This window comes from Eptatretus burgeri, chromosome 3 (genome assembly GCF_056783735.1).
Source record: "Eptatretus burgeri isolate ZD-2024b chromosome 3, Ebu_testis_v1, whole genome shotgun sequence".
NCBI classification, from domain to species: domain Eukaryota; kingdom Metazoa; phylum Chordata; class Myxini; order Myxiniformes; family Myxinidae; genus Eptatretus; species Eptatretus burgeri.
In genome coordinates this window covers 122,287,575-122,301,504 of record NC_140963.1, presented here as the reverse complement: position 1 = coordinate 122,301,504, position 13,930 = coordinate 122,287,575, and the positions used below count along the sequence as shown (strand labels likewise).

Genomic DNA, 13,930 nt, shown 5'->3' with positions numbered 1-13,930 from the left:
AGCTTGAGACATTATGACGTCATTTGGTGACGTTATGAGGCAAACGCATATTTTTCATGGTTACTCTGTAGAATGATTCTCATCGGAATCTCTCGTAGGCAGATATTCCTCAAGGAGTCGCTCCTGGTGGATAACAGCTCTGTTCACCTCAGTGTGACCTTAAAGAAGTCTCACGTGGTCACATTTTGGCAAGATACTGGTCTCCCTGGGGGTGACATTGGTTTTTTATTATTATTAGTTATTTTCACGAAAAAAGGAATATGTGGTATTTGGAGTTGCATGAGTATTAATGTGTGCATGATAAGCCAGAACTGATGAAGCGGAACCGAGTGTGACGTTAGCGGGTTGTCAAGTGACGGGAGGAGGGGAGAGCCACCATTAAGCGCTTGAGCCAAAGGACTTACGTGTTGGCTGATTTTACGACACAGCAATTTGTAAATACCTAATGTGTCGGCATACAAGTGGCATGGCACGTGATCCCAAACCAAAGGAGGAAAATCCCTCCTTTTAACGGACAGCATTACAATCAATGACAAGGTTGAATGGAGACCCACGTTTTAATAATAGGAAAAAAAAAGCACAGCCTCAGTTTGCAGTTCATTGTGTTATATACCAAACAAAATGTATAATCACTTTTTATCTTGTACAACTCAGCAAAAAAACAGCCAGTGGTGTGCATTCAGCAGGTGTATGGAAAGCTCTGGCTATCATGGAGAATACTCTTCACACAACTGCTTGCAATCTTGCTTTCATCTTTTCATATTTTTTTTATATCCTTTCATAACATCAATGGGAATTGTTCATTCCCTTTTCATGTATTGCTACCAACCATATTGCTCACTTCTCAAGCTCACAGTTACTTTCATCCTCACTGTCCCTCACAAAATCAGGAGTAAAGCAGTGCACATAGGTCTCTTTCTTCACTACAACAACACCCTGTCGATTTCATCTTTTTAGTTCATTTGTGTTATGAGACCGAAGCTGAACTCATGGAACAGCAGATGGAGTTCAAGCTTCTGGTTTGGTACATATTGGTGAAAGTTGAAGGGGATGGGGGAAGGGGGGGTTAGGAGAGGAAGGAAATGAGATAGCAATAAAAACAGTGATAACGTATATGATTGCACACAACAGGCTTTTAAAGGTGTTTAAAAACACATGTGGAAAAAACATTAAAAGAGAGTATTAAAAAGAGAGTGAAAGCTCACTGCTTGAGTAATGAAAAAAGTGGCATAATAATCTAAACTAATAACCCAAGTATATCAGGATTTATATTTAAAGAAGTGGAAAACACACACACACACACACACACACACACACACACACACACACACACACACACACACACACACACACACACACACACACACACACACACACACACACACACACACACACACACACACACACACACACACACACACACACACACACACACACACACACACACACACACACACACACTGGACCACTTGGGACATATTGTGGATCCACAGGAAATAAACAAGAAAAATATTTCACTGAAAAGCTCAAATGGTGACCAACATGAGGTCCAAATTAGAAACAGATTTTCAATGGTACCTTCGGCATCAAACTAACATTTCAAAAAAAGAACACCAACGGTCCTGCGGCTCACCTGGCTGGTTGCCAAAGATTGAAGTGACGGATGGATCAGGGTAAAAATAAGAGCTTGATTGAGAACACATTTTAGGTCAAGTAGTATTGACTTGATGTTCACAGAAGTATATTCATTTTAATAAAATAGACATCATCAAAGCTTTTCGACTTGCACTCCTCGGAATAAAACCACAAGCAGATGAAAAAGAAGCACCGAACTCTCGTTTATAAAGTTACAATGTAACGTTGATTGGTTGAGAGAAAGAAAGGATGGGATTACCTCATTGGTGGAAACATATCATGAATAATGAGTATGTGTATGACCACCAACCATATTGCTCACTACTCAAACTTCACAAAATCAGTAGTAAAGCAATGCACATAGGTCACTTTCTTTCTTCTTATGTGAGAGCAGGCAGAACATCTTTGCAAGCCACGTTCATCAGGTTGACCTGATGAATGGGATCAACCATTTCCATTCTTTGAAGACAGAAAAAATTTGTCTGAACTTTATATATATATTTTGAATATGATGGCTTGACTGTGTGACAACTCGACCAGTCGGCTGATTCATCATGAAAACCACCCCCCACCCCCCCCCCCCCAACTAGCTCTCAGCTAAATAGCATTAGGGCAAATCCATGAATAGGTGGACATGCACAAAAAAAAATTACTGCAGAAAATATTTAACTGGTGCAGTAACATTATAAGACCTGAGAGCTACTGAAAACTGACAGATTTGGTATCTGGGGCCTCATATTTTTTCATGTGGCCCTCACAAATAAGTGCCACTTCACTGTCATCACAAACAGTGAATTTTCCTATATTTGAAATCTCCTTGGAAACGACACAATTTATCTGATTAATACTGCATGATTGTTATTCACAATTAATATGTGTTCCACTCAAATACACTGACATAGATTTGTGTACAAGTATGTTGTCATTTCGATGAGAATCAGCATTTAGAATGATAGAATTGTTGACAATTCAATTAATATTTGTGGTCCATGAAAACTCCATACCATTTAGAACTCTTATCTTACCCTACTTAGCCAAGCTGACAGCATAGATATGCAAGGTGTTGGCTCGCGGACTGTGAATTGTAAGTGGACAAATCGTAATGTCAGTCACGGTAACGCCAGTCACACTAGATTTATGCACATTACTGGAAAAATAAACAAGCTTTTTTTGTTTTTATTTTGTGTATTTTATTGGGATATGGTCTTGTAATGGTATAAGCAACAATTTTCTACTCCCAGTAGTTTGAGGACAATTTTGAATCAAAGTTGACGATGTTTTCCATGACCATTTTTCGTAACGTCAGTCATGCTTCAAACTTCAACCTCAACACAAAAGAAGCACAGAGCTAACAAATGATGAATTGACAATACTTCCATGTCAAGCAAGGGCCAAGTATAGCTCACCACAAAAATTGCAGCTAAATAATTTATGACATTGGCAGCTGTACAGTGTACAATTTTCTTTTCACAGAACCCTCAAATTCGTTATGTCCCATTATGATGGATTCGCCCATTATGTTTCCATTGGTAATTTGATGATTCATCACCACCTAATAATTATTCATGATGGTTCATTTCACCTCCTCATTATTCATGATATGGTTCCACCAATCAGGTAATCCCATCCTTTCTTTCTCTCAACCAATCAACGTTGAGGACATTACATTGTAACTTTATAAACGAGAGTTTGGTGTTTCTTCTTCATCTGCTTGCCTAAGGTTTATGCTTGCTTGCTTGCTGGGGTTTACCCTAAGGAGTGCAAGTCGAAAAGCTTTGGTAATGTCTATTGCATTGAAATGCATATTTAAATTTGGTTGTATGAATAAAATGTTTGGTCACAGAAGTGCAACTTCCTGCTATCGATGAGCCTTAGTTTTGAGATATTGCCCACTTCCGGTATAATGTCACTTCTTGTTATGTCCAAATTAGCCCTATTTTATAAGGTGCAACTCAAAGGTGTCTATAATTTATATTTTTGAGATGTTGCCCACTTTTTGTATTATGATGTCACTGGCAGCCATATTGTGTTTCGGATCAGTTTATTTTAATCAAATGTTCCCATGGGTAGTCGATCATATATTTTAAGTTTTGCATTGATCTGTGAAGGAATTTCAGAGAAGGTGAATTTTAAAGGTTCTCCTTTGATCCAATATAGCTGCCAGACCACGTGACCAATGACTTCATTGTTATCAAATGATATTTTCGATATGTAGTCGATCACACATGTAAAGTTTCACATTGATCAGTGAAGCAGTTTCAGAGAAGTGGATTTTTAGAGGTTTTCTTCTGATCCAATATCGCTGCCCCACCATGTGACTGATAATGCCATTGTTAACAAACTATATTTCCCTTGGGTAGTTGATCACAAATGTAAAATTTGTATTGATTGGTTAAGCTCTTTGAGAGATGAAGCTTGTTGAAGGTTTTCCTGTAATCCAAAATGACAGCCCAACTCGTTCAAAATTCAAGTACTTTTGGGACCTTTAAACCTTATGATGACCTAATTATAGGTGAGGGGGAGTATGCCCTAAACAAACTTGAGTTCCACCACTCCAAAGATAATTTTCGCCAAGTTCGGTCACAATCCCATCAGTAGTTTCAGAGAAGAAGTTGCAAGTGTTTACGGATGGATGGCCAAAGCGCCATCCCATAAGCTCACCTGAACTATGTTCTTGGTGAGTTAAAAATTGGAAAATTCAGACTTTGCTTCTGTGACTTTTTTTTTCACCTTTGCCACTGAAGGCAGATGGAGGTTACATTTGTCTGTCTGTCTGTGGGACGTTTATCTCAAAAGTTATGGGTGGATTGGACCGAAATTTGGTGGACAGGTGTGTATGACAAGGACAAATTGATTCGATTTGGTGAAGATCCAGATTTAGATTCTAGAATTTTTAAAGTGATTCTTCACCATTGAGGGAGAGCGTGAAAAATGATATATAGCACAATATTTCAAAAAGTTGTGGATGGATTATGACAGAACGAGGTGGATGAGTTGAGTCGGTGACAAGAACAAGCCAATTAGATTGCAGTTAAGGTCTGGATGCAGATCCGACCTATCAGTGGGATACAAAACAAAAACTGTTCAGCCTGGTGGAGGTATTTGCTCTACCAAGTGCAGTTCCAGTTAACTAATTTGATCATAACTGTAAAATGCTTGGTTTGTTTTTAATTTGGAAAATGCACAGGGAATTTGACAGGGAATGCACAGGGAATGATTCTTTTACAATAACAGAAAAATAAACTCAAATGAAGAATGTACAAGAGGCATGTCTTTTAGACACTTACTTTACTCTCCATAGACAACTCCACACAGTCTTCATTATCCCTTCCATCCCTCTCAATAAATGTGGTCTCCATGAGTACCTGCAGTTAAACCACACCAGCATCACTATTTGGGTTTATATTCCTTCCTCTGAAAGGATGTGAACCACAATATGCAAGAAGTAAACTGCCCACCTTCAGTCGCCAGTATATCTTTCCCGTATAGCAAAGGAATGTTGATTTCGGAAGAGCAGAACCGAGCCACGTGATCTGAGCCTCCCTCAAATGATTTGCTCGAAAAACGAGTTTTCTTCCATAATCCTCCTGCATATCTGATGCACAAAAACAATTCTAGTTATTCTCTTGATCAGATGGGTGGGGGGGGGGGGTGAGGAGCGAGGAGGAGGGATTTGGGACCACAAGAAGATATTTTGCAACGAATGCACCAAAAATGGACTAAAAAAAAAAAGTCCAAATAGCAAAGGGAGGAATTTTCAGAGTAAGGTACTTAAAATCACACTCAGGGCAATCTTTACTTCAAGAAAGAAAAACAGAACAACCAAAGGCCGAGTGGGGATGGAAAGGACGAGCAGAAGATAAACTTGTAACAATTAGGAACCGAATACTGGCTTACTGCTTTATTAGCGAACCTGATCACAATTACATATTGCCCAAAGGATATGCAAACAATGCAATGTCCTGGTTGCACTTCATAGGGTGGAAGTTATTGCTGATACCTTGTGCTATCAACCTCTTCCAGGAATCCACATCTGGGTGTGATAGCTTATCTCGAGCTCAGATTACTGTCATGGAGTTAGTCTGCTATACTTACAGTCATAGAGTTATAAGTAATATCATATATTATTTACTGTTGAGCTGTGGTCCTCGTGCTGATTTTGTCAAATGGCCCATTTACCTGCATCTTTAGGAAGAGAAATGTTCCACTGTAGCATTTGATTGTTCTTGATACCTTGGGTTTGGATTGCAGAAAGGAAAGGGAAGAAGAGTGGAAGTGAGATTATTCAAATCCCAAGTATGAATGTATGAGACAGAGGAATAATTTATTTTTACAATTATTCAGGCTGTATGAGATGCATTATCATTTTGGTCGTGCATAAATCAATAACTTCAATGGGATTATAGATAAGTGTGATTCCCTAATAATATAGGTTTATTTGTGTGTTACTGCTCACATTATAATGATAAAGTGTAACAATGCAGAAGGCTCCGTGAAGCATGCTCATGATGATATTTTGACAACTTGCTGAAGATGGTGATGGGAAAAGCATTGCTTTTATGATTTCAAATGTCAACACAAAAAAGTTTCAAAAATATAATCATTTGAAAAAAAGATTTTCCAACAGTTCATTGTGTGACTGTGTAGGAGGGTTATACTTGAAAGTTCTTAACATCGTGTGCATGTTCCCACATTATTTTGGATTTTGTGGTTATTCTTCTCATGCTCATAATTGGCATTCCAAAATGTCCCACTAACACTACCATCAGATTTGAATATGTACTTGGACTTACTCCTCCACCATCCTTGAATATAGCACAATCATACTAATTAGTGGAGGGGTGAGATGGCTGATGACAATGTGTAGAAATTGAGTTTGGAGCGTCGTCACCCCTCCTGCCCCAATGTCGTTTTCAATACAATGACAAGTGTTGCATATTTTAATTTTTTTAATTTTTAACCATATTATTCCTAAGAGGTATTGATCATAATTACCATCGGGTTGGCATGACAGGGTTTCAGTCGGCCAGCGAGATCCTTGACAGGTGATAATTTCAGAGCCCACAAGTCGTGTTCCAATATTACACGTTGCTCTCGCCTGGATGATCAGTTGACATCTTCGATACACAGGCCTTATTACCTCGAGATTCCCCTCAGTTATTTTGGGATCCTGAGGACAGCATTGGATCTCTGCCTCTGGTCCTGTATTAAGACACCTGCATGAAAGGAAAAATGCAAGAGATATAGGAATAATATATTTTTACAATTATTATTTACCATTATTACGACGACGACAAAGCGGTGAATACAAATAAAACAACTGGGCTGCCATCATTTGTAGTGCCTTGTCAAGTCAGTTGGTGGTGTATACGCCCCCTTCATCCCCTTGCTCCTCTCAAGCGACATCACCTCAGATTCAAGACAAGGCAGAATGGCTCGACTGATTGTTTACCTCCAAATCTCATGCAACCAACCCATCTGTGTTCTGTCCCCACCTTTCGACTCTGTCATTCAGAACCGAGAACCAGTCACACTCAGAAGTCCAATGAAGTTGGATATTTTCAGTTTTAAATGAACAAACAAGAAAGGGTAAGAGTTTGAAAAGCTGCATTGAGGAACTGACCTTATCGTATGAGCATAAGTGAGATGGCGAGCGGGACATGACACAATAATCTCAGAGGTCTTTGATATCCAGCTCCGAATTCCACCATGATTGATCAACCATGATTTGCAATCTAAGAAAAGGAGAGATACAAACACATGCACACACTCACGGATATTAGACACAGGGGAGGCCATTTGGCCCATCATGCCTGCACCACAACAATACCAGACCAAATTTTTCAAAAAAAGAAAAATGCAAAATGTTTTTTTTAAGTGTGTGTTTCCATGTGTTTGTCCCTGAAATCGGTGAACAAACTGCATGAATATCACATCGTTCTAATTTTACCTGGAATAATATTTATATCACACTGCTTTACATCAAGTTTGAACAACAAATGGAGATAAATTTAAAAAATGAAGACGATATTAAGTTACCATCAGTTTTATTTTTTCGAGAAGTAATATCAGTTCTGGTTTGGGGTTTGGTTCCCAGTTCAGGAGAGGAGGAGGAGATTGGGACCATACTCTGTGCAGAGCGTTGGTGCTGCTTAAGCAGTATCCTTGGCTATTGGGCACGATCCTGGACGGGTCGCCACTCCGACACAGTAGTCCAGCATGCTGGAACTCATTTTACCAACCTCGGAAGGATGACACGTCGAGTTAACCCCACCTGGTATTAATTCAACGGGTAGGCGGGATTTGAACTCAGGACCATCGGATCCAAAGCCTGTCACCCTAACCATTAAGCCAACATGGCCACCCTCACCCGGTTTCGATCAATTCCAGTTCCCCTTTCTGGTTTGGTGTTTAGTACACGTGGACGGCTCTCGCTCCTACCAGTTCATCGAAGTTAAGTTCCCTAGACGAGTTACATTGTGTTTTACTGTTTTACTTTTTATTCCTGTTTTGCTGTTTGTGTTTTTCGTCAATTTGTCTGTCCCAAACCGTATCCTGGTGTGTTGAATCATTAAATTCATCTCCCGAGTTAAGTTGGGCCTACTGGTGATAGTTTGCTGTGCTTCCCCTCTGTTTATTTGCCTCGTTTTCGCTCCTTTTATCCCAGGTATTGTTACTTCTGATCCCTCAGCTCAATCGATTTCCCCTCATCCCTCAAAAATTCAAATAACATGTCTCACTTTCTTCACTCAGAAAAAAAAAACCATTTGAAAAAAACCCCAATAACCAACAACAACAACATAAAGAAAACAAGCTCAAATGAGCCGAGATCCTCGTGCTCTTAATGATGACATCATAAAAACGAATATGACGTCATTGTGATGTATCAGGTTTGCGATAAATTATCTGTGCTAATGCCCGGCTTGATTCCCACAAACAAAATTCAAACAGCTTGCCGAGTTTCGGAGATAATGGTATAGGCGATTTCCATTAGCGACGATATTATGACGTCAACTTTTTTCCAGGAAGAATTTCCAAAATCGGAGATGGTTACTGTCTGCGCAGGGTATTTTTACATATATATGCCAAGTTTCAGGAAGTTTCGATGAAAACTGTAGGCTGTGAAACAAAAAAAGTCCACACGAAGAAGATGAAGAACAACAACGTGAGTAAGACTTAGAGATCCTCCACGAGGATCTAAAAACATCCAATCTCAGTGCTCAGTTAGTAATTTTCCTATCCCTTCTTTGCAATATCCCCAAACTGAATAAAATGTTTCTCTTCCTAAAAGCCTCGGGCAAGCGCTGTCCCCCTAATGTGGGCAAACCTCACTTCATCACACATCTCATTTTGCTTCTGTGCATTAACTCCAGGTAAAACAGGTGAGGCTGAAATCACACTTTCTGGTTGCTTTCTGTCATGATAATTTTTTTTAATCATATTTATGTGACAGTCATCTCTGCTTGCATCCACTTGGAGTTTGAAAGACATAATCAGTCTAACTGCCTTTTCTTTCAATTAGGGAAGGTCCAAAATACCTATCCTGTACTCGTTGACCTGGAAATGGAAGCAATACCAAAACTTTGTCAGGACTGAATTCCCTGTCCTTGGAATGTCTGTCATGCCCAGATTTCATTTTGTCCTGTGATCGTTTAAATTCTCTCTTGCTATTTCACATGCCTTTGCCAATCTTTTTCTGAAATCAGACACACAATCCAACAAATTTAACTGTGACTTCTCATGAAAGCACTGTTCCTTCAAAAGCTCCAATGGTCCTTGCACGGTTTCTCCAAACACTAGTTCAAAAGGACTAAATCTCAACGACTCCTGAACCGACTCCCTGACAGCAAACACCAACAAGAAGGGCACCCAGTAGAGCACTCGTACCTCCGCCACATAATGCCTGATCCACGAGAATATATCAGGCTCAATACATGTTTGAAATCTCATGCTATATATATATATATATATATATAACCTCTGGCCCTATCTCTCACTGGTGAAGCATCACTTTAAAATTAAGTAATCATTGTATCCAGATCCGGATTCGGATCTTCACCAAAATTGAATCAACTCTTCATGGTCACACATCCCACGTGTCCACCAGGTTTCATCCGAATCCGTCAACAACCTTTTGAAATATCGTGCTATATATTAATTTAGCCCGAACTCTCAATGGTGAAGAATCACTGAAAAATTATCAGATCCGGTTCCGGATTCGGATCTTCACCAAAAATTGAATCAATTCTTCCTTATCACACACACAACCCGCCCACCAAATTTCATCCAGATCCGTCCACAACTTTTTGAGATATCCTGCACACAAACAGAAAGACAGAGACAGACAAACAATACGGAGAGGGGTGAAAACATAACCTCCTTTACCTTCGGTGGTGGAGGTAATAAGTGTACTCCTTCACCCCCAACCCTTGTCACAATCAAAGCAGTAAGTTCTAATCATGGTTTTTCAAAGTCTGGTGGAACCTTTCGAAAGCACTTTGTGACTCCAGGTGGGAAGCACTTGACTTCACCTTGTTTCACTCCCAACTGGTGCAAAATCTGTTAGAAAAGGTTTGACATGAAATGTGATCCCTGATCATATTGTGTGACCATAGGTAGGCCAACAGGTCTGAAGAACTTAACGAATGCCTTAACGATGTTTGGCACCGCATTTTTTTTTAAAGAGGTATCGCCACTGGGAACCTGGTGGACACGCACATACTCGTCAACATGTATCGATTACCTGTCCTAGTCTTTGGCAAGGCACAAGCACAATGACACTGAATGGTTCATCAAAAGCCAGAATTGGTTTTGATGGTGCTGAAGGAATCTTTTGATTCGGTTTCCCCACCATCCGGCATGAATAACAAGATTTACAAAACCTCGCCGCATCATGTTGCAAACCCGGCCAAAATAAATGTGTCAAAATTTTGTCACATGTTTTATTCACCCCTAGGTGACCTGCCAATGGTATCTTTGTGCCCTAAGCTCAATATCTCTTTCCGTTGCAGTTTTGGAACCACAATTTGATAATGAACTTTCAATTCATCATCCGCTGATGCCCTGAGTGGTCTTCACTTCCTCATAAATACTCCATTTTTCTTAATGTAGCAAATTGCTACTTTGGTAACCTTTTTCTCCATGAGGACTTTTTTAGCTAGTACTCTAAGCTCAGCATCCTTAATTTGATCTTCTACAAGTCTCTCTCTTGGGAGACCCAACTTTTCTTATTGGCTACAAGATTTTTATTCTGGTCCAAGAATATGACCATCACGAGCTTTACTAGTGTTAACATCATCACTGACCAAGGCCATAAAAGTTCCTTCTTAAGTGTACGTGGGTTCTTAAGTCCACATCTTCTTTCACTCTTCTCTCTTCAGAGTACATCCTAAACTTAGAACGAGTCACAAAGGATGATGTAAACAGATTAGGAATCTCCTCCTCGAGCCGCTCCTTGTTACTCTCCACAATCGGTTCTTCCACCATCTGTGAGTTAATCGAGCCTCCACCACTGGCTAAATCATTTCCGATGATAAAAGAAACCCCTTCCACAGCAAGAGTGGACTGTAAGCCTACAGTATCAAATCTGGCTACCAACTCAGACTCAAGGTCAACCACCCGAAGTGGTGCATGAACAAAACCACAAACTTCTTGAAACAGTACACTGATACTAGTCAACATTCTCTCAAATAGCAGCAAAATGCTCTCCAGCATTAAAGGCTGAGATCCCCCTGTGTCTCACAATATTTTAGTGGGTCGCTCATTTGCATCATCACCTACAGCTGACACAAAACCCTCTGGAATGAAAGGCTTATATTCCTCATTAATAACGTCTGAATCTGGTGTTATAATCCTTCTTCGATGACACTTTAATAGTCGCTATCCGCAATGGGCAGTTGAAGCACCTTTTACTTACTGATGATGACTGGTTTCTTTCCACCATGTGACACTGAAACCTGAAGAGACCATTCCTCTTGCAATAAGAACAAATATGCATGGATGGATAATTATCTGTGGCCGTTCGCTGAACATCATGAAAATTTCCTTTCTGGTTGACAGGCTTAGAATAATCCCACTTGGCATGCGAGTTTTCCAGAGAACCTTTAGGTGAGGGTCTTATTCCGAGACTAGGTTTACTGTAATTCCCCAGGTTACTTATATTTGGAAAACTCAGTTTGTGAAAATGAATTTTGGGAGTCAAAGCATAATTGTCGGCTATTGGTGCTGCGGTGTGCAATTCGTCTACCTTTCAGTCGTCCAAATGCATTTGAATGTCAGAATGCTCGCACTGCTTAAACTCCTCCACTAACATCAACTGTGTTATTCTGTCCAATTTTTTGACATCTTTCAGACAGACAGACAGCAGCTTCTTCCCTCTCTTCAGACCTTGATAAAATCACAAACTGGTCAAACACTTGAAATATGTCTTTAACCATGAGAAATCACCCAGTCAGTCTCAGTCTCAGTCTCTCTCTCTCTCGCACTCTCTGACAGGACCGCAATGAAAACCCTCCCATCTACTTTGTCACCAACCCTCTCAAAGAGGTTCAGTCACACAAACTTTTGGTCTCACTCTCAGCCATGATCACTCTTGGGCAAGCCACATTTCAAAGTTGGCTGCCAAAGCCAGATGCTGACTGGGAATCCTGAATTATGCAAAGCCCTTCCTTGGCACACCTGAGCTCCTCGCTACCTACAAGGCTATCATCCACGGCTTGATGGAGTACTGCTCTCCCCTCTGGGTAAATGGAGTGAAAAGCAAGGAATTTGAAGTTAAGTTGTGTTCATCAATAGTCTGTGCTCAGCCCTTTGTTGGTTATTATTGTGCTTGAGGCTTTGTCATGGGAATTTCAAACTGGATTACCTTGGGAATTTCTTCATGCTGATGACTTGGTCTTTATCACTGCATCTTAAGAAGGACTGTTGGAAAAAATTTAAGACTTGCAAAGAGGATATGGAGTCTAAGGGACTTCAAGTGAATCTGTCGAAAACCAAGGTTACGGTTTGCGACCAGGGCAAAGGAAATATTGTCAACACTGGGAAATTCCTTTGTGGTGTTTGCAAGTCGAGAGTTGGTTTATGTTAGGAATGTCATGTGGTATGGTAGTGAAGCATGGCCAATGAAAAAGAAGGATGTGTTAAGACTGGATCAAAATGAGATGAAAATGGTTTGATGGATGTGCATGGGTTTCCTTGAAAAATAGGAAATCCTCTTTGGATTTGAGAGAAAGCAGAGGTCGAGATAGTTTGCGTTGTTTTCAGAAGGAACTGACTGAGATGGTTTGGCCATGTTGAAAGGACGGATGACAACTCTTGGGTTAAAAAGTGTACACACCGCAATATTGCTCGAAAGAGCGACAGAGGCAGACCAAGAATAACCTGGGACTCTGTTGTATCTAAGGAAATGGAACTTCTTGTCCTGTTCAGAGAGAATGCTCAGGACCTCATCGCATGGAGGTGAAATATGTGGGGGAGGAAGTAGATTGGCTTGTCTTGTTATTACCTCCGCTCACCGAAGGCGAATGCAGGTTATGTTTTCACTCATCCGTCTGTTTGTGTGCAGGATATCTCAAAAAGTTGTGGATGGATTTGGATAAAGTTTAATGGACACGTTTGGTGTGACACAATGATGAATTGTTTCGATTTTGGCCAAGATTCGAATCCGGATCCGAAAATTTTTTGAGTGATTCTGTACCATTGAGTAATAGGGCTAAAACCGATATGCAGTATAGCACGATATCTCAAAACGTTATGGATTCAGACAAAACTTAGTGGACAGGTTGGGTGGGCGACAAGGATGAATTGATTCGATTTTGGTGAAGATCTGTTTCTGGATACGATAATTTTTTTTCATTTCTAAAGTGATTCTTCACCATTGAGAGATAGGGCCAAAAACGAGATACAGTATAGCATGATATTTCAAAAATTTATTGGGCCGATATCTTCTCTTGTATCAAGCATTGCGTGGCAGAAGTATGTGCTCTACCAAGTACCCTTCTAGTTGTTGATGTTTTTGTTTGTTTGTATAGTTGTTGAGACAAACCGACTTACCCATGCTTGTATGGATAGGTCAAAGAAGATATTTATTACTTCTTGATCTAATGGCCCTAAAAATGATCGGAATGATCCGATGCCCATCACTACCTCATGTGCTCATCCGTGCACTTCCACAATATATTCTACACATGCTGACTGTTTCCTATTCCGTTCTACCATGACAAATTGTAAATCGTTATTGTGTTATTGCTCCATACCACTCTGTATGTCAATGGCTCTTTGGTAAGTTCTGTAACCT

At 40.1% G+C, this 13,930-nt stretch overlaps 1 protein-coding gene across 1 annotated transcript in view; it reads right to left on the bottom strand.

The window, feature by feature from the left end:
* Positions 1 to 543: 543 nt before the first annotated feature.
* Positions 544 to 13,930, bottom strand: part of LOC147030882 (sushi, von Willebrand factor type A, EGF and pentraxin domain-containing protein 1-like) — a 106,064-nt gene continuing 92,677 nt past the window's right edge. Inside the window, exons 18-23 of the mRNA XM_085875418.1 lie at positions 7,259 to 7,370; positions 6,631 to 6,851; positions 5,815 to 5,868; positions 5,094 to 5,230; positions 4,923 to 5,000; positions 544 to 1,016 (exon numbers count right to left, since the gene is read on the bottom strand). Of these exons, the coding sequence (XP_085731544.1) occupies positions 954 to 1,016; positions 4,923 to 5,000; positions 5,094 to 5,230; positions 5,815 to 5,868; positions 6,631 to 6,851; positions 7,259 to 7,370 (665 nt within the window). The 3' untranslated portion in view covers positions 544 to 953. The remainder of the gene's footprint in view (positions 1,017 to 4,922; positions 5,001 to 5,093; positions 5,231 to 5,814; positions 5,869 to 6,630; positions 6,852 to 7,258; positions 7,371 to 13,930) is intronic.